The sequence below is a fragment of the Equus quagga genome, chromosome 12 (assembly GCF_021613505.1).
Source record: "Equus quagga isolate Etosha38 chromosome 12, UCLA_HA_Equagga_1.0, whole genome shotgun sequence".
NCBI classification, from domain to species: Eukaryota; Metazoa; Chordata; class Mammalia; order Perissodactyla; family Equidae; genus Equus; species Equus quagga.
Window position 1 is genome coordinate 43175548 of NC_060278.1, and position 21455 is coordinate 43197002.

At 42.7% G+C, this 21455-nt stretch overlaps 2 protein-coding genes across 3 annotated transcripts in view; both read left to right on the forward strand.

The window, feature by feature from the left end:
• MTARC2 (mitochondrial amidoxime reducing component 2) overlaps positions 1-8001 on the forward strand; it is a 35861-nt gene extending 27860 nt beyond the window's left edge. The window contains exons 5-9 of one of the 2 annotated variants that reach the window (XR_006891085.1): positions 946-1007; positions 1094-1165; positions 2545-2699; positions 2909-2993; positions 7229-8001. Coding sequence is in view for 1 of the 2 variants with exons in the window: in XM_046678835.1 (XP_046534791.1) it covers positions 946-1007; positions 1094-1165; positions 2545-2671 (261 nt within the window). In the remaining variant the exon portion in view is untranslated. The remainder of the gene's footprint in view (positions 1-945; positions 1008-1093; positions 1166-2544; positions 2700-2908; positions 2994-7228) is intronic. The other variant, XM_046678835.1, reaches the window with a different exon arrangement.
• Positions 8002-12924: 4923 nt separating this feature from the next.
• The window catches only part of MTARC1 (mitochondrial amidoxime reducing component 1), a 33298-nt gene continuing 24767 nt past the window's right edge, over positions 12925-21455 (forward strand). Inside the window, exons 1-2 of the mRNA XM_046680093.1 lie at positions 12925-13363; positions 16735-16908. Coding sequence (XP_046536049.1) covers positions 13092-13363; positions 16735-16908 — 446 coding nt within the window. The 5' untranslated portion in view covers positions 12925-13091. The remainder of the gene's footprint in view (positions 13364-16734; positions 16909-21455) is intronic.

Sequence of the window (21455 nt, forward strand, 5' to 3'; positions counted from 1 at the left end):
AATTATATAAGTATGTACACAGCCGGTGCTCCTTGTCCATGGGCTTCATTGTACTGCATAGTATATAAGGGACTTGAGCATTCGCGGATTTTGGTATCCGCGGGGGTTCCCGGAACCGTCACCCGCGGATACCGAGGGGTGACTGTGCGTATCCATAATGTGATCTGCATAACCTCCATATATATGTATGTATATATGTGTGTAGATAGATAGATATAAATATAGTTAAAAGCTGGGTGGTTAAAAGTCTCGTCTTCAGGATCAGAAAGATCTTCAAACCTAGCTGTTGTGACCAGGAGCAAATTTTCTCATCTCTCTCTGCCTCCAGTTCTTTGTGTAAAATGGGGATCACATCAGTACCTCCCTCAGAGTTGTGAGGATTGATCAAAACCCTGTGGCAGACGTTGGCAGTGCCATTGTTCAAAGGTGGGAGAGCAAAACAGGGCCAGTAGCTGTGGCATGCCAGGACCCCGGGTCTGGCTGCCTCTGTGTGGAGGAAGAAGTGTTGAAGTGTGAATCTTATAACTGACTTCGCTTGGGTGATGTCCCACTCATCAAAGAAGGACCCGACTTTAACTTGGCTTCCATTGTAGCTTAACTATAAGGAAAAAGTGGGCTGGTCTTGCAAGCTATACATTTCTCGTTTGTTATATATCAATAAATCAACCCTCCAGTTAATTTGTGATTCTCATGGCAAACTGCCCCCGAGAGAAGGTCTGTTCCCGCTGTGCCGACAGAGTCAGGTTTCTGAGATTGTGAGTCAAGAAGTGGATCCTGGACTCACCGACACGCTGCCTCCCTTTGAGTCCTTTTGGGAGAGAGTTCTTGGCATCTTCTTGCTCTGCTTTATTCTGCTAGCTGCATAGTTACTCCCAGCCAAAGAATAAACTGCTTTAAAGACTAATGAAACCTTACTTCAAAAGATAACTTTGCCTTTTCTCCTAGGATACCTGGGATGAACTCCTAATTGGCAACGTAGAAATGAAAAAGGTTTTGGCTTGTTCCAGGTGAGGATTCTCTCGAGGCGGGACCTCTGGCGTGGCTCGCTCATTGGTTCTTAACTATCACCTAACCCTTGGTTATTGCATGACAGGTGCATTTTGACCACCGTAGACCCGGATACTGGAGTGATAGACAGGAAGGAGCCACTGGAAACCCTGAAGAGGTAGAAGGTCAATGTGTTTCTAATATTATCCCCATCCTGTGGGTGTAGGTGTTCTCTCGAGCACCTTCCACTTTGCCTTCTGGTTGGTCTGTGTCTGTTAGTTCATGTGAGTACTTGTTGCTTCTTTTTTTTTGGATGGATTTTCTATTGCTTTTGACCAAATTATAATTGTATAATACTACGTTTTGAAATTTTCATCTCTCTCATATCAATTTTTAATAACATTTACGTGTGTATTTCCATATTAAGACATCAAATACTTTATTTTTATTGCAACTCAGATTCCTTTATTAGAATCCATATCAAGGAATATGAGAGTAATTGAAGTTGTATAATGAAATGTTAGAAAAATTGGAGTGTAATGAATTGTCAGAGTTTGTTTATCCAGGAGCTGCTTTTATGTCGTGTTTATTTAAAGAATTTTGGCTGACTTTAGTTCTCAAGATAGAATGTGTTTTTTATTATTTATTTATTTTTATTTTTTATTTTATTCATTTATTTATTTTTTGAGGAAGATTGGCCCTGAGCTAACATCTCTGCCCATCTTCCTTTATTTTATTTGTGGACGCCTGCCACAGCATGGCTTGATAAGTGATGCGTAGATCTGCACCTGGGATCCAAACTCGTGAATCCAGGCAGCCGAAGCAGAGTGTGTGAACTTAACTGCTACACCACTGGGCTGGCCCCTAGAATGTGTTTTTAAATCTAAGTTAACATTTTTTGGGAGGTGTATCCTATTTTATTTCCCTTTCCTCTATTTGGTTTTTGTTTTGAATGGGTTTAAGTTAGAAAAGAGGTTATTTCTTGAAGCCTTTAGATTTACAATTCTGTTTTGTTTTTTGATTTTTAAGATGCAGTAAATTTTTTTTTCTTTAGACAAGCGTTTTGAAAAAATTAACTTCAGCAATAGTCCAGCCCCGCTGTGAACTGCATCTCTGTCTTTGTCTTTGTTCACCAAATAACCCCAGTTTGGGGCTTATAAACGTGGAGAGGTGGAAAGCATATGCTTACCCACATTAAACAGAAGGTTTTAGGGTTCAGGGTGTTTCCGTTTTGAGACTGCATGAGCACTTGTTTCAATGTGTCGTGAAGTTGGAGACACACATGTAGACAGAGTATTTATTTTAAGTAACACGTATAAGTTTTTCTCTTTTTGACCTCCAACTGAAGCCATGGAAAAATTTTTTAGACTCTCAGGATGCGTCTAGAAAAACCAGGATTATTTGCAGTTTGACCAATTGCTCACAGACTGCTGTCAATATTGTAGAAAAGGCTCGCTATTTCTGTATAGATAACCTGAGAGTGAAGACTTGAATTCTATCGAGAGCATTTAAATTATTTCTTTTTTGTGCCTAACGATGGACTTTTGCTTCTTTCAGCTACCGCCTGTGTGATCCTTCTGAGAAGGAAATACACAAGTCGTCCCCCCTTTTTGGGATCTATTATTCGGTGGAAAAAACTGGAAGCCTGAAAGTGGGTGACCCCGTGTATCGGATGGTAGAGTGACGGATCCACTATGCTGACGTGGTAAAAGGTCAGCTTTGCTTCTGGAATGCTGCGCCTTGAAGTTACTGTCACATTTTCTTGTGTTGAGATGTTTTTATGCTTTGTTGCTTTAACTCTTGGGAGAATGAGCAGTTTGTGTTCTAATCTTCGGAGCTGGAAAATGCCCTTTGTTTTTATTCCTCTCAGTAATCTGTATTCTTCCAGCTTTCTCCATCCCACTTTCCCATCCAATTATAGAATGCTGATGCAGGAGCCTCAGCAGAAAGACAAGTTTATGTTCCCAGCTCATTAGGGAAGATCTTTAAGGAATAAGGAAATGATGGTGAGTCATTCTCAAGAGTTCTTTCTTTATTTTTTCTGTCTCTGATGGAAAAGGGAAGCAGAAATGTTTAAATTATTCAAAATCAACTTGAGGAAAAAAGTTGAATCAAATGCTTTTCATCAAATGTCCTTTTTAAATATGATTTAAGGTTTGGAAAAAAAAGATCAGGGCATCAAGGTGCCTGAATTCTGAATTACAAGGTAGAAAATAATGCTCTCACCTTGATTCCATCAGGCCAAATAAAACCCTGAGTCCTGGAGCGGAATGCCTAACCCCCAAATTATAGGAATGAGAAAGTCAGTCGGAAGACCTCAAATCGAGGTTTTTGAGTAACTCTTCTCGTAAAACCCATAACCCAGTTCTTAAAGTCACCTCATTTCCAAAACATTTGACCATCCTTCTCTCTAATTCTGGCCTGACCTTCTCACGATCTTGCCTTCTCATCCTTCAGGACAGCATGGTTCAGAGAGTCTGGACCTAGCATTAGATACACTTGGGTTTGTCATCCTGGCAGCTCCATTCCCTAACTTGGTTATTTCACTCCTCTAAGCCTCATTGTCTTCTCTGCCAAGTGGAAATAATAATAGTATTCAAAACAATCAATAAAAGTTTTTTTTTTTTTTGAGGAAGATTGGCCCTGAGCTAACATCTGCCACCAGTCCTCCTCTTTTTCCTGAGGTAGACTGGCCCTGAGCTAACATCTGTGTCCATCTTCCTCTGCTTTATATGTGGGAGGCCTTCCACAGCATGGCTTGACAAGTGGTGGGTAGGTCCACACCCGGGATCTGAACTGGTGAACCCCAGGACACCAAAGAAGAGTGTGTGAACTTAACCACTGTGCCACTGGGCCGACCTCCAGTAAAAGTTATTTTGAGGATTAGTTCATATAAAGTTGCAGCATTGCAACAGAAATATAGGATGTGCTCAATAAATATCAGCAATGAGTTTTAGTGTCATCATTGCAACAACTACCCCATGTAGTGCCCAGTCTTAGATGCCATAGTGGATATAAAGATGAGACTGGCTTTCCCCTTGAGATGGGCAAAAAGGAAAGAATCTTCTGTTGGCTACCTGTTATGATTAGGCATTTCCATAACCAAAACTATATTTCATCAGTTCTAAGATCCCTATTTTTACCATATTTTAACATCTCTGAAATCAGCAAGCTTCTTATAACATTCAGGATGCCCTTTTGAAAAATCTTAGTGATGCATAAAATAGTGGTATATTTTAGGATTGATGTGTCTTGGATTTGATGAAGTGCGGTATGTCCCCCCACTAGGGGGACAGGGACTGGAGCAGGGGTGAGGAGAGATGAGGATGGAGAGGAGGGGTGAAGCCACGTGCTGTAGGTTCTTGTCAGTTAGTTTGCCAGAGAAGGTAGCTGTGGGACATGTTAGGAGAGAAAATTTGGAAGTTCTTAAGTGTCTACCATTTCTTAAAGCCCCATCTGGGGAAGGTGGACCCAAGCTTGAGCCATCTGGCTTGAGTGAGACTGATCCTGTGTTCCTGTGATTTAGGCCACAATTGACTGGACCCAGAACAGTGCGTGAGCCAAGCTCTTTCATATGTTGTCTGCATTTGAGGGCGCCCAGTGGCCTCTGAGGTACCTTAACAAATGGGTGTCCTCTGTATTGCTTGTTCTCAAATCTACTCCGTTGGATCCCGTTTTGCAATGGATGTAGGCAAGGAGCATCTGTGGTTCACTTGGAGTCAGGATTCATTGCTTCCCAGGAGTCTTTGTGCATTGAAGAGCCTAAGTGTTACCTTTTGTAATCCTAGTAGGGTCTCTGTGAGATAGATGTGGTAATCAGCATTTTCAAGGACAAGGAAAAAAGGCTCAGATAGGAGCTGATAAGAGGTAGAGCTAAGAGGCTCTTTGCACAACCTTATGCCATGCATTTGTATGTGTAAAAAGATAACTGTAACTCAGGAGAGATGCAGTGCTTCATGGGTTCAGAGGAGAAACAAATTCTTTCTGGGAAGGTTGATAGAGGAAAGCTTGAGAGTGGACGTGGAACCTGAACTTGCGGAGGAAGGAAAGTCAAGAGAGTGCGCCAGGAGTCTAATGTGATAGAAGCTCCTAGGATGGCCAACCTACTACAGGGACCTAGGGGGACAGGGACTGGAGCAGGGGTGAGGAGAGATGAGGATGGAGAGGAGGGGTGAAGCCACGTGCTGTAGGTTCTTCTCAGTTAGTTTGCCGGAGAAGGTAGCTGTGGGACATGTTTAGCCCAAATCACGGTCAAAACTGTGCTTTTGGGAGATTGTCTGAGCCAGGTGTGGGATGGAGCGGAGTGGGGTGACAGGAGGGGGGAGGGGCCAGGCTGGGGTGACAGCATGTGATTTAAGCAGAGTGGAAGCTGTGGGTGTGGAGAGGGAAGTGTGGCATGCTCCGGTCCTCAGTGTGGCATAGATGCTGTTTGCCATTTGGCCCCAAGCTCTCTTTCAGCTTCATTGTCCGCCACTCCCCACACACCCTGGGCACTTCTGCTTCTCCTCCCTGAGTGCCAGCCCCAGGAGTCCCACCGGTGGAACTTCGTGTCAAGTCTCCCTGCCCCACCCCCAGAAGCACCCAGAGGTTTCCTTTCTGGTGATGCATTTCTATTGGGCTTTAAAAATAACACCAGTGTTGGGGCTGGCCCCGTGGCCGTGATTAAGTTCGCGCACTCTGCTGCAGGCAGCCCAGTGTTTCGTTGGTTTGAATCCTGGGCGCGGACATGGCACTGCTCATCAGACCACGCTGAGGCAGCGTCCCACATGCCACAACTAGAAGGACCCACAACGAAGAATATACAACTATGTACTAGGGGGCTTTGGGGAGAAAAAGGGAAAAAAATAAAATCTTTAAAAAAAAAAATAACACCAGTGTTACTCATTTACTTTAAGTGTGAGCCCGCTACTGTTTCTGCATTCTGGGATATCTCCTTTATTCGACAGGTGGATGAAAGCCTGTACAAAAAGTAGCAGTTAATGCTTGCACCAGGGTTCCTTCAGCTGTTTATTTATCCATTTAAAATTTAATTATATAAAAGTTTATCTGTTCCATTATAAATGGAATACATGTTCATCACAGCAGATTTAGAAAATACTGGAAAAGTAGAAGAAAGAAATCACTCATTATCCCTGTTTATAAATTTTATTCTGGTTGCTTTTTTGTTTGTTTGTTTAATGTAGCCAAGATCTGTATAATATATATTATATAATGATATATATATGTGATAATATATATAATTATATACAATTATAGATATATGTGATATCTATCTAATTTATATATAGTTTATTTCTATATAAGTCTATATAATTTATATAGATAGATATATCTGTATGCTATATATAATTTGCATATAGATATATCATGTCTATATTGATATATATACACAGATAAATATATGCATACATATATCATATTATATATATATATATACACACAGAAGTATGTATCATAAGCACTTTCACAGCCCTTCAGTCTATTCAAATGTCATTTTTCTTTTTTTTTTTTTAGTGAGGAAGATTGGCCCTGAACTAACATCTATTGCCAATCTTCCTCTTTTTGCTTGAGGAAGATTGTTGCTGAGCTAACATCTGTGCCAGTCTTCCTCTTTTGTATGTAGGATGCCACCACAGCATGGCTTGATAAGTGGTGTATAGGTCTGAGCCTGGGGGGATCTGAACCTGTGAACCTCAGGCCACCGAAGTGGAGCATGCAAACTTAACCACTACGCCACCAGGCCGGCACCTCAAATGTCATTTTTGATGGCTTCATAATATTATATTGCATAAATATATGATACTTTTTAAACACCATTTTACAATATTTGACACTTGGACTATATCCAGTTTTGTTATAAATAATATTGTAGTATATATCTTTGTATGCAGAACATTTCAAAATTGTGTTTTTCTGTAAGTTAGATTCCTAAAGTGGAATTATTGACTCGTGGGGTGTAGGCATATTTTTTAGTTGCCTGACCAATGGCTTTCAGAAGGGCTCTTCCCATTGGCACCCCAACATGGCACATGAGAGACATCCCTTGCTCGGGGCTGTCGCCAGAACGGGGGAATGACTCAGTCTTAAGGCTGCTTTTTTCTGTGAAGGTAATTTGGTGCAGGACATAGTTTATATTTCTTGCATTTTAACCTCAAAAAGAGGCTGTTTTGTGGATGTTGGAATTGTTTATGACCAGTAGGAGAAATGACCAACTAATCAGAGATTCTTATCATTTATTCAGGTTTCAGCATCCTGGAGGTATTGATGAGGATTTTGACGACAGCAGCACCACCACCCCGGCGAGTCCTTATTACCAGGCTTTGACTGTCTTCATCCTGGAAATGAATCTCTATTTTTGACTTAAATAAATGATTGCCTATAAAATTATCTTGAATGTTACTATAGCTATTACACTTCTCCAGACCTTGACAATATTGATGAGTAAAGAAAGTTTAAAGGATCAGCTAAATAACTGCAAAATTAAAAAAAAAAAGGTTTACATTTTATCATCTGTCATTTCATGGAAAATAACAGGTTTCCTGACATACTTTTACATGTTAGCACAGTCACAAATTCCTGTTAGGTGGTCTTTACGTGGCTTTGGAGTCCTACCAACTTTTCACTCATGTGTTTTTGACTTGGCCATTATGGAAATCACGTTGTGTTTGAGTCTGGAAATTATTTTATAGACCTTGTTTTTATATTTGATCATGCCTCTATTAAGCCATATAAAAGTATCTTGTTGCATGTAACTGCCAGATGCACCACCTGGGATTCCAACTGTGATAAAGGAGAGAATGGGATTTCAAAGAGAAGGAAATTTTGAGAGTAGGAGTGGGAGGAAGGAAGCGTGAACATATTTTTTAATGTGCGAGTAATTTTTTTTGTAACAAAGAGAAATGAACTATTCTGGTATGATGAAACAAGAATTCTCATTCAAGTAATATGTGAGTGAATTAACCCATTTACAATTTGTGGTTTCTTTACTACTAATAAATGTGAATCTCAATTATAGTTTTTCTCTGGTATTGATGAGTCGGCTTCCAGGGCTTTTCTCATTTTATATAAGAACTTCAGTCACTGTCATTCATTTTTCTTTACCGTTTGTGATTACTGAGCACAGGGCTTCCCTCCAGGGACACAATCGGACTCCACAAACGTTACTTCCTGTCACTGGTGGGGAGCGGGGAGCATCATGAACCCCACAGATGGCTCATCTCAGGCCTGATGGCCAGTGACTGAAGAGACCGCCCAGCGGCCAGTGAGGAGCAGCTGTTCTTCCTTCTCCATTTTCCTTTGCTGCGTCTGGGATTGAAACTGAAAGCAGGGGGCCAACTTGCTTTAACTACACTCAGTCAGTCATCTGTTTGCAAAGGTAGTCCGCTAATGCATTCCTAAAACCCAGCCTGTAGATAACATCGCTGACGCCTGGGTCACCGTGGTAACCGGTGCTTGAGTTTTTTAGGAACTGGGGGTTGACTCCTTATCCAGTTCAGGCCAGTTAAGACCACTCAGCTATCAACCGGGCCTGTGTGAATGACTGACAGGTGACCCTTTGACATCAGGGGGCTGAAAACTCCACCCTCAGATCATACTAATGCCATCATTTTGTGAACATGTGTCCTCTGAAGAGCCATGAAGTTTGACTACTACTATCAATTACCCCACTTCTCCTTACCTCCAATCATCGATTCCCACTTCAGACCACCCTGCCCCTCTACCCAGACATATTCCTAATCTCCATTTTCAGGGAGATGGTTTTGAGATTTGTTCTCCCATCTCCTCGCTTGGCTTCCTTGTGAATAAACTCTTTCTCTGCTGCAAATTTATCATCTTGATGATTGGTATACCATGCGGTGGGCAAAATGAGCCTGGTTTGGCCACAAAATTAGTCTCCATTCCCAGCACCCTGTGAGGTAAAAGTGTTGTTAGCTATAGGCATAAGTACATTTTGGAAATGACGAAATCGAAAAATTATACTAACTTTAAAATCAACCATTAAAATAGAGAATCACATCTTTCCTTTTAAATTTCTGAGGAGAAATGAGGGAGAGAGATCAACAGAAGTACACAAAATTTAGTGCCCTCGAGCAGTCTTTTCTGTGGAGAATGTGGAGCTCAAGTTTTGTGTTGTGCTGAGATGTGTTGCTCTTCACTCTCTTCCCCCATGGCACATGGCACCATCAGTCACCATTTCTTCTGGGGAAGCTGGGTTTACTCCAAGCCCCTTCTCCCTCCAGCTCATTCCAGGAAGAGGTGAGATCATTATCTACCCCAACAGCTGAAGCAACACTGACCTCTGGACTCTGAACACAATTCCTGGATTCACAGGAATGGGAAGAGGGTTGGAACCCTGGGGTTGGAAGAGAAAAGAACAAGACAGATATAATCTGTTTGGGCCCAAATATTTACAGTGGAAACAATGTTCAAGGACAGATCTTTCCTGAGCACTGAAGGGCCCTGAAGTGTGTTACCAGCTGGACAAAGGGGATTCACTCCCCTCTGGGGACTCTCCCTTCTCTGGTACAAGACACCCTCCATCCACGTGGACAATTCTGGTGGGGTCTTGAATTGTAGCATCCTGGCTCATGTACCTAGCTGGACCTGATAACGACTCTCTCCTTGACCAAGCTTTAGTCTGGCTCCTCTGGGCCCTCGTCTTGACTTGGACTCTACCTTGCCCTGTCCTTGCCACACCTGCATAATCCAGTTTGGCAAGAATCCTGCTAAGTCATTTCAGAGAGAATCCATACCCTGATAACTGATTGCTGACAAAGTTTTTCATCCCCTACCTTTGACATGGAAGACCTTGACCTGCCTTCAGCAAGAATCTGTTAAGTCAGCTTAGCAAGCATCCTCCTACCCTTGATGTCTCCTCTTAATAATTTTTCTATCCACTTGACCCCCTCACTCTGCTCCTGGGCTATAAATCTCCACTTGTCTTAGCTGTATTCAGAGTTGAGCCCTATTGTAACACCTCTATTACAATAGTCTTTTCTTTTAATTGGCATATAACATTGTATTAGTTTAAGGTGTGCCACATAATGATTTGATATGTGAATATATTCTGAAATGATTAACACAATAAATTAACATCCATCACTTCACGCAGTTACAATTTTTTTCTTGTGGTGAGAATTTTTAAGATCTAATCTCTTAGCAACTTTTAAATACACAACACAGTATTGTTACCTCTTGTCACCCTGCTGTACATTACATCCCCAGATTTTATTCATCTTACAACCAGGGGTTTTTATTTACTAACCACCTTCACCTGTTTTGCCCACTTCTCACGCCCCTGCCTTTAGCAACCACCAATCTGTTCTCTATATCTATGAATTTGGATTTTTTAGATCATACATATAAATGAGATCATATGGTATTTATCTTTCTCTGTCTGACTCATTTCGCTTAGCGTAATGCCCTCAAGGTCCATCTGTGTTGTTACAAATGGTCAAATTTCCTTCTTTTTTATGGCTGAGTAATAGTCTGTTGTATACATATACCACATTTTTCTTTTCATTCATCCATGGACACTTAGATTGTTTCCCTATCTTGGCCATTGTAAATAATGCTGCTTCGAACATGGGGGTGCAGATATCTCTTTGAGTTAGGCTTTTTATTTCCTTTGGATAAATACCCAGAAGTGGAATTGCTGGATCATACGGTAGTTCTATTTTTAATTTTTGAGTAACCTCCATGCTGTTTTCCATAGTGGCTGCACCAATTTATATTCCCACCAACAGTGCATGAAGGTTCACTTTTCTCCACATCCTGGCCAACATTTGTTATCGCTTGTCTTTTTGCTAATAGCCATTCTAACAGATGTGAGGTTAGATTGTGGCTTTAATTTGCGTTTCCCTGATGATTAGTGATGCTGAGCACCATTTCATGTACCTGTTGACCATTTGTATGTCTTCTTTGGAAAATGTCTATTTAGTTCCTCTGCCCATTTTTAAATCAGATTTTTTTCTTTTGCTATTGAGTTGTGGGAGTTCTTTATATATTTTGCATACTAACCCCTTATCAGACATATGATATGCAAATATTTTCTCCCATTCAGTAGTTTGGCTTTTCATTTTGTTGATAGTTTCCTTTGCTGTGCAGAAGCTTTTTAGTTTGATGTAGTCCCACTTATTTATTTTTGCTTTTGTTGCCTTTGTTTTTGGTGTCAAATCCAAAAAAATCATCACCAAGACTGATGTCAGGGAACTTATCACTTATGTTTTCTTCTAGAAGTTTTATGATTTCAGGTTTTGCGTTCAAGTTCCTAATGCATTTTGCGTTGGCTTTTGTGAATGGTGTGAGATAGGGGTCCAGCTTTATTCTTTTGCATGTGGCTTTCCAGTTTTTCCAACATTGTTTTTTGAAAAGACTGCCATTTCCCCATTGTATATTCTTGTCTCCTTTGTTGTAAATTAATTCACTATATTTGCATGGGTTTATTTCTGGGTTTTCTACTATGTTCCATTGATCTATGAGTCTGTTTTTATGCCAATACTGTATTGTTTTGATTACTATAGCTTTGTAATATATTTTAAAATCAGGAAGTGTGATGCTTCCAGCTTTGTTCTTCTGTCTCAAAGTTGCTTTGGCTATTTTGGGTCTTTCGTGGTTCCATACAAAGTTTAGAATGTTTTTCTATCTCTGCGAAAAATGCCATTGGAATTTTGATACAGATTGTATCGAATCTGTAGACTGCCTTGGGAGTTGGACATTTTAATAATGTTAATTCTTACAATCCATGAGCACAGGCTATCTTTCCATTTATTTGTATTTTCTTCAATTTCTTTCATCAAAGTCGTATAGTTTTTAGTGTACAGATCTTTCACTTCCATGGTTAAATTTATTCTTAGGTATTTTATTCTTTTTGATGCAATTGTAAATGGGATTTGCTTAATTTCTCTTTCTAATATTTCATTGTTAGTGTATAGAAATGCAATTTATTTTTGTATATCGATTTTGTATCCTGCACCTTTACTGAATTCATCTATGAGTTCTAACAGACTTTTGGTGGAGTCTTTAGGGTTTTCTATAAATAACATCATGTTATCTGCAAACAGAGACCGTTTTACCTCTTCCTTTCAATTTGGATGTCTTTTATTTCTTTTTTTTAGCCTAATTGCTCTGGCTAGGATTTCCAACACTATGCTGTATAAAAGTGGCAGGAGTGGGCATCCTTGTCTTGTTCCTGCTATCAGAGGAGCAGTGGTCTTGAATAAACTCTTCGTTACTGTTTTAATAAGTGTCAGGATAACATTTTCTGGCACATCAAACAGGAACCTAAGGATCCTAGACCGCCCCGACCCTAATGGCTGACCTTGTTTGAAAAAGGACCTGATTTGGAAATCACAAGTGACTGAAGTCGGTGCCTGCAGGGCGGATCACACTGCTTCCTCCCCTAAGAAGCCTCGGACCTTTCCTCAGCACCAACCTTCCTAGTCAAGACCCTGAGGAATGCCCCTCCATCTCTGAGGCTTCCTGCCAGGAGGAGCCGACGGAATTCTGAGACTGGTAGAGGGCGCTCTCCGCTGCCCATTGCCCGGGCGGCCGCCTACTCCTCGCAGGCCTCCAGGGCCTGGTCTCATCCATGAGCTCTCAGATTCTCACGCGCAGCAAGCTCCCTCGGCCCTGCGTGGCAGGCAGGAAAGGTGGCGGAAGGCAGCTGGGCGCTCCGCACGAGCCACGCTGTGCCCCCTGCCACCCGCTATCCCCAAGAAGGGGATCTGCTCGCTGCCTGATTTCTAATTTCGAGATCACGCTCTGTCCTGCAAATTTTGTACTTTTGTCTGTTTTAGGTTAAACAGCACACAAATACGTAAATAAACTAGTCACTTGCAGCGATCGTGGGGGTGGGTATCTCGCCCTGCAGCCTCAGGGGGCGGAAGTGGAGGAGGCAATGGGACAAAGATCGCGTTGAAGCTGAGCAGCCACCTCCCACCTCCACTGCCCCAGGGGCCTCCCCTCAGGAGACGTACGCGACGCCCTTTGACAGGCCCAGAAGGGGTCAGGAGCCGCCTTCCCTGTGGGCTCCGGGCCAAGGGGAGCGCGCGCCTCGGGCCTGGGTCGCCCGGAGCTCCCGCCTCGCCCCCGCTCGCTCGGTCATGGGCGCCGCCGGCTCCTCGGCTCTGGCCCGCCTCGGCCTCCCCGCGCCGCCCCGGTCCCGCTGGCTGGGGGTGGCCGCGCTGGGACTGGCCGCCGTGGCGCTGGGGGCCGTGGCCTGGCGCCGCGCGAGGCCCCGGCGGCGCGGGCGGCTGCAGCAGGTGGGCACCGTGGCGCAGCTCTGGATCTACCCGGTCAAGTCCTGCAGGGGGGTGCCGGTGAGCGCGGCCGAGTGCACGGCCATGGGGCTGCGCAGCGGCCACCTGCGGGACAGGTACAGCCGGGCCGGGCGCGGGCGCAGCGCGGGGTGGGCTGGGGACGCGCGAGGGAGCGGGGAGGTCTGGAGTCCGCTCACAACCCCTTCTTCCCCTTATAAAGAAACTGGGAGCTGGAGGGGGCAAGGAAAAGAGAGTAAAGGGCCGTCCCCTCCCGACAGCAGACCCCAGAGACGGGACTCTGCGTCCCCACCCGCTTTCGAGCGTCGGCTGTGTTTCCATCTCCCACCGGCTCTTTCGCTTCTCGCGCTCCGCATGAGGTGTGGTTTCGGTCCCCAGGTGTCTGCTAGTGCGCAAGCCGACTTCTGAAACTCCTTCCAGCCAAGGGCTCAGCTTTCCTGGGATTGGTCCCTGACACTTTATTGTTAGTAATTGTCTCTTGAGAACTTGGGGAAGCTTGGAGCCGAGAAGCCCAGACCTCAAAGAGTGCCCCAAGGCGGAGCACAGAATTCTAATGACAGCGGTTGAAATTTAAGATTCTTGCAGCTTAAAAAGACCTATTGCATACATTCTTTTTCTTTATCCTCCCAAGCGCTCTTTTATGGATAAAGAAACTGAGGTTCAGAGCCACACAGCAGTGGAACCACGGCTCTTGTTTTCTTTCTCACACCGGTGGCTTGTAAATAGTGGGTTTATGAGCGCCCTGTCTGGGTGGTGGCGATCTGTGTGAATTCCTGGGGTTCAGCGAAGGCTGCAACGGCCCTGAGCAAGCGGCTTTGTCCTCTTCTGGGTCTGACTTCAGGCCTGTCCTGGGCCTCACTGTAAGTCTGCTCTTCAAACTCCCTCCTCCCAGACCAGCCCTCACAGCTTCTGCAGGTAACACACAGACTGATGGGGCTGTACCTTTCCTCCTTCAGCTCCCCAGACAGAGGGCAACTCACGGCATAATTGAAAGGTGAGCTATGTGTCTTTGCTTCAGGAAGGAAGCCGGGAATCTTAGATATTCCATGGTTTGTATAGTGCCCTCTGAAAGATGGTAGAATTTATTGATTTTATGTGTTTTCATAGACCCCAGAGGCAAAAGCCGTTGTAATTTTACTAGATACACTATATATAGTATATAATTTACTAATTATACTATATATATACATATACTACTATAGATCATGTATTGAGCTCATATTACTATAGACAATAAGAAGAGCTGGCATTTGTACCAGACACTATGGTAAGTTCTTTATTTTTGTCATCACACTACCAGAGTGTGTATCAAGAGAAGCCAACAAGGCTTTCAGTCCTGTGTAATAACCATCTCAATGTGACAAGTGCGAGGGAGCACAGAGAAAGGAGCATCAGAAACTGGGTTGATCAGGAAGGACTTCAGAGCTTGAACTGAAAATTTAAAAGTGATTATGAATTTTTAAGGCAAGTAAGTTGGGAGAAGAACATTCTAGAGAGTGTGAATAAGCTGGATAAAGACACTGGGCTTGGAGGGCATGTATGCTGGGGACAAGGCTGGGGCACTCTTAGGTATTTGCCAAAAGGAATTGAAAATAGGGACTTTAATAGATCGGTGTACCCCAGTGTTCACTGCAGCATTATTCACAATGGCCCAAAGAGGGAATCAATCCAAATGGCCATCAACGGATGAATGGGTAAACAATGTTTTATATAAACCCAATGGAATGAAATTCTGATACATGCTACGGTGTAGAGAAATCTTGAAAACGTTATGTTAAGTGAAATAAGCCAGATGCAAAAGGGCAAACATTATATGATTCCAATTATGAAATATCTAGAATGGACAGATTGATAGAGACAAAAAGTGGATTAGAGGTTGCCAGGGGCTGAGGGGAGAGGGGGGATGGGGAGTTATTGCTTAATGGGTACAGAGTTTCTGTTTGGGGTGATGAAAGGTTTTTGGAAATAGACAGTTGTGATGGTTGCACAACATTTTGAATGTATAATGCCACTGAATTGTGCACTTAAAAATGGTTAAAATCACATTTTTTTTTTCATATTTACTGTCTGTTAATGGCCACTGGGGTTGTTTCCGCCTTTTGGCATTGTGAATAATACTGCTATTAACCTGAGTGTACAAGTATCTGTTTGAGTCCCTGCTTTCAATTCTTTTGAGTATAAAACTAAGAGATATTTTATGTTGTTTATATTTTACCGCAATAAAAAAATTAAAAAGAGAAAGAAAGGCTGGCATGTGTAAGGGCGCGGGGAGGTGAGAATGGCTGGGAGAGCAGCTGGTTTATGAAGAGCCTTGTCTGCCTTGCTGAAGAGTCAGGAAAGCAGGGACTGTGGAGGGATTTTGCAAGAGGAGGTGACACGATCAGATCTGTATCTGGGAAAGCTCAGGCTACCGTTCTTACTAGGAAGAATTACTAGAAAAAGTACTCATGTACTGGTACCAAGGATTTGGGGCAGGGCAGAGCTCTGTCTGTGTCCAGGATGAAGGGCAGATAAAAGGGCAGTTTGGGAAGGGGCTTACGTTAACCTCACTTTTCTAGTGTGGCTGCACGACTCAGCCATAGTGACCTGCTGGAGGTGATGGCCTCAAGTGTCTGCCCTATTTTTTTCTTATTCTTATGTCTGTGGGTCCCCAAAGCACAAACTCACTTCTGTAATTGTAATCATTCGATTCAGTGTGAATTGAAATTACCAAAATGTCAATATGGTTAGCTTCCTCCGTAGCTGAGAGGTAACCTACACAAACCCATTGTTCTTTTTCTGGAAACGATTCTTTCTATTCCTCTTATTTATCCATTTATCTTTTTTTCTGGGAAGTACTTCTAGACCAGGAATACCGGGCCAGAAAAAATATCGTTGACATTAACAATAGAACTTTTAGCAAATTGCAGAATTCACAGCTCTGAATTTTGAAACATTAATTTTTTTTAAAGGTGGGGGTGGATTTGGCAAGGCTTAAGAGGCATTGCATGCTGGTCAGCTGAACTCCGTGCTCTGCAAACAATTCAGCGACAGTCTTGTTTCAGTCAGCAGGAGCCCAATGCCCACTGTGTTGCTGCCACTGTGCTTCCTCCTGTCCTTACAGTCTTTCTGTGAAATAGATTCTTGTCATCTGCTTGAGGCACGTTTAATGAAAGTGATCAGACTTTCTGGCAGTTGAAATGAAAATGTAATTAACGTCTTTGATTTCTGTGTCACCATGTAGCTCAAAATGTTCTGCCGATATTATATTGGATGCTTGAGTGGTTAGTAAATCCTTTGAAATTAACTGACCGACTCAGTCTTGCTGTGCTGCCGAGTTGATGTTGAAGACAGGCACACACAAACACACAAAGTCACACACACCATGCTTATGGTGAGGAAATCAGAGATGACAGTGGTCTGGTGTTCCTGGAGAGACTGGCTGCCTGTCATGGTGGTCCATGCCTATCTTGTGTTTTGAAAATGGCAGGTTTTGGCTTGTGACCAGCGAGGACGGGAACATGGTTACCGCTCGACAGGAACCTCGCCTGGTCTTGATTTCCCTGACCTGTGAGGGTGACACCCTGACCCTCAGTGCACCCTACACGAAGGACCTGCTGCTGCCCATCAAGATACCCCCTACAAATGCAGTGCATAAGTGCAGGTAAGCCCTGGCCTGAGTGTTTATTCATGCAATTTCCAGAAAAAGCAAGCTATGGAGGGAATCTTGAGAAAGAGTATCAATAATTACCCATTGATGACAAATGTACCATATGTAGGGAGGGGCAAGTGCTCAACATCATGATGATCTAAAGGAGGAGCAAAGAAGCAGCTTCAGAAATATGTGTGGATGTGGGGTCAAGAGACGTAAAAGTCTTATGTAGAAAACCGTGGGAACAAAAGCATATGGACATGTCAGCCAGAGACAACACCACCAAAGGATAAAGGACAATATTGGGGTAGGAGTGACTGAGGAGAGTGTCCTGGACAAGGTGAGATTAGATCTATGTGTTACTGTAGGACCTGCCTTATTTTGCCTGGGAAGACCTGGAACCTTCCACAACTGAATTAGGAAAAGAGTTGTAAATGGCTATGTGACCCGTGACATTTAGTCCTCATGACAGGAAGTCCAAAATAGAAAGGAACAGCTGCAACCAGATGAGTGATGGGACCTGTAGATGCCCAAGGCTCGTAGTGAAGGTGGAGATTCAGCCAAGAGGCTGCTCTGTACAGAGACTCCTTCCCCAGCGTCAGAAAGCCTGCAAGAAAGCAGTTGTTCAAGGAAAACTAGCTTTGCTTCTAAGAAATCATGTGTAGAACTGATTTTTTATCCTATTTATGGGAAAATTAAAATTTGATTTAATTATACTCTTGTTACAGTTTCTGCATTTTGAATTGAAATACAATATGAATGCCAAATGTATGCGTAGTCTATCATAGAAAATAACACCACATCAAAAAGTGTAGCTCTGAGTTAGCTGAAAAATGTCTAAAGACCCCAAAAAGGTCACGAAATACAATACCAGTATAATTTTTATAATATGTTAGAGTTTTAAACATTATCAGTTTTTATTTTAATTTGATAGTTTTTCTGATCATAAAAGTAATACCTGTTCGTAGTTGATAAATTGGAAAATAACAAGAAAAAGGAGGAACACAAAAACTGCCTGAGATAACTATAAGTAACATTTTGACATATTTTCTTTCTGTCTCTATGGCTAATCCTTTAAAAATAAAATTAAAGGAATACAAAAATCAGAGTCTTGAATAACGTTTATGCTTAAGTTGATATGTTGAGTATTTTTTCGATTGTTAAAAAATCCTCAAAAGTATCATTTTTCATGTTGGCATAATATTTCATTCTGTGAGTGTCCTCTAATGCATTTTAACATGGCCTCATGATTAAATTTTTGGATTAAATCCAAAAGATTGGATTGTTTTCAATTTTTTTGAGGTGAGAAGAAGAATGTGATGAATTTTTGGCATAAACCTTTGTTCGTATCTCCTATTATTTTCTTAGAGAAAAAATTTTAGCAGTGGTTTTGGTAGAAACAAGAGTATGGACTTTTGATATATGTTGTTAAATTGTTCTGCAGAATGATTCTGCCAGCTACAGACCTACAGGCATATCTGTCTAATTATACTCTGACCATTAGTTTCCAAAATATTTTGCCACTTTTATGGGAAAAAATGACAATTTCCTCTTGATTTAATTTGCGTTATTGATTGTCTGAAGCAAACTTTTTAATAAGCCTATGGCAATTTTTATCTTATGTTTTTCCATAGCCTGGCTCCTGTTTGTCTGCCATGGTTAGAAATTCACCCATCCTTTCTTGTGGTTAAATTTTTTCATTTAATTGTTCATTTATTTGGAACGATGTATGAACTTTGTTTCATGGTTCCACACAGGCTTTTTGGTCCATGCCCCAAAGACTGAATAAGAGCATGTTTGGAAATTGCAAAATGAGAGAGCTCAGATCTGCTGCTAAAGTCCCCACAGACTCTTCGGGTAAAGATGTCAAGGACCCTTTGGACTTGGGTTTCGTTTGGCAGCCCAGGCCATTCTCTTGTGAAAGAGATGTATCCTCAGCCCACGGTTTCCTAATGGTTGCTGATGAGTTCTTGGAGCCCCAAAGTAACGTTCAAAAGGTCCTGGCACATCTGTTTTCATCACTGAGGTTGTTACTTGATTTTTGCGCAAACCATGCCAGCCACTAATGGGATACAGAGAATCAGGACCTTTATATGAGTTACTCAGGAAAGCGGCTGCCAACCATACTATTTTATCTTTATCAAAAGTTTTAGGAACGTTCATGTTTTTTTGCTTGGATTCTTTGGAACAATGTGTCAGTGGAATGCTGGACCCAACGACACAGCCAAGGCTGCTCAGAACACAGGAGAAATGTGGGAGGAGAAGGAAGAAGACAGAGAACAAAATTCTGCTCATTTAAAGGCCTCAAGTTCCAGGTGCTTATAAGCCTGAACCCCAAAACCTACACATAGAGGCTGAAAAGGAAATAAGTGTCAGGTCAAGAGGGAAGATGTTTCATATTTTTGTAGTGACCTAAGAGATATGCAAATGCTTTAACTTAGTAAAGATAATTATTGTTGACTGAAGTCCTAAGCAGCCTTTCTCTCTATCTCCTCTGCTGCTTGCCCTTACCCTCTCCTGTGAAAGCAGCTAAGGAAAAGCCCTGGGCTTTTCCCAGGACTGAGATGGATCCTTGATGACTGTAAGGATTTGACTCTGGAGAAAGGAGGCTGGCTGATTTTTTGCATGGGTACCAGCAAAAAGACGTCTAATAAGAACCTGACGTTCAAGACTGTCTGCATACGTAGATTTTGGTAATGCCGCCATTGCTCAGGATGCTTCAGAAATGAACATTTTAGACATCCCACTGCATACACACAGACACATACACAGGCTAACCCTCTCATGCACTACTCAGTTCGGGAAATCTTCACTCACTTATGGTGGATTTGATTTTTGGAGAAGGTGAAAAAAGTCATTTGGAGCTAAGTCTGGTGAATAAAGGGGTCAAGCTATGAAAGATGATTTTTTGGTTTAGAGAATGAGATTAGCTTTAAAAGTAGCAAGACTCACTTCCTTTGAGTGTTCTAGATTGGTTATAATTAGTATTAGAATGATTGTATTGCTTCCCAAGGTGACTCCTTTGGAAGGTAATGCCCATTTGGATGTGTGAATTTTGGTATTTTTATTTCATTCATTTGTTCTTCATCTTGATCCAGAAAAGAGTAAGGCAGATAGATGCTCTTGGTGTTTGTTGATAAGACCACCTCATTACTCTGCAGACATGGCATGTGTACTTCAGCCCTCTGACTCTTAGGAGGTTAATTTAGAAGGGGTGGGATGGAAGTGTGTGAAAATGCATCAAACCATATACTTATGACAGTGCACTTTCTATATGACTATTATACTTCAATAACAAGGTTTATTCATGCAAAAATTCATGAAAACTTTGAGCAGAACTAATGTCACAGCTTAATATAATAACCCTGGCACTGTTAATACGAATTTCTCATTTAATATAAAGAACAGTTAATAAAATTATATAGGATGCCAGCATGATGGATGAATAAGACATCCCTTGTTCATGTCCCTCCCCTTGAAAACAACAATTTGGCCTCCATCCATGGACAGAAGTGCCTTTGTGGGAGCTGTGGGATCTGGCATGATATACCAAGGGACCCGAGAGTCTTGCCTACCTGTGCCTTGGATAATATGCTTACAGACCTTGGTCCCGGCTGTGGACCCTGCAGTGGCCTGTGAACTGGCTCCAGCTTCTCTTGGCTAGAGTCTGGGGGCCCCTGGAAAATACTGTCTTAGACAATCACCCACAGATGAGAGAGCCCTTGTGGAAGTTCGGGTTTCTATTGGAGAAGTTCCAGCACACTGGTGGAGCAAAAAATGATGTGTTTGGATGCCATGGAGAGGGTAAGAGGAGCAGTTTGACTTTACCCATGTCATCCCTCCCCCAAGGCAGCACAGCTTAGGGTGAAGAGAGATATTCTTGGCCCATGATTTCTCCTGTGGGGGAAAGTGAGCATCTGTGAGTGAACATCCAACTTCCTTAGCTGTTTGGATGTTGCCAAATAGACTCATTTCTCTCTCACCCCATCCAGAGTATTGCATCATGAGCTGCATGACTAGGGGGTAGGAAGAGGCTGGGAGAACTTTCAACAGGACTCTTGGAGGACATTAAAGGGACATGGATCCTACTAACTGCATTACAGACTCTATCATGAAACCTGCCCATGAGCTGCTGGGGACACTTCACCCATGGATTCCCTCAACTGGCCCATGGGTGCCTCCAGCTCTCAGCATGCCTCACCCACACTGCCCCTGACCCCACCACCCTGGCCGGCTCCCTGTGTGTACTTCAGATGATAAGCTTTGGCAGACAGCTAGTGAGCATGCATGGAAAGGTGGCCACAATCTGTGGGCCAGGGAAAGACCACAAACTTGAGCCGTAGTGCCACTTTTGGGAGAAAAAAAGCAAGGCTGTCAGCACTTGGCCTGGTGTGTTCCAGGACTGAGAAGGCATACAAGCTTAAGAATTCTGCCACAAGAGAGAGCAAGAAGCATGGAGCAGGAGTATCCATAGAAGGCCTGAGAAAGCCTCAGAGTTCCTAGTGGGGCTGATACAAGGTAGTTCTCTCCTGAAAGCAATTAGTAAAGACTGGAGAAGG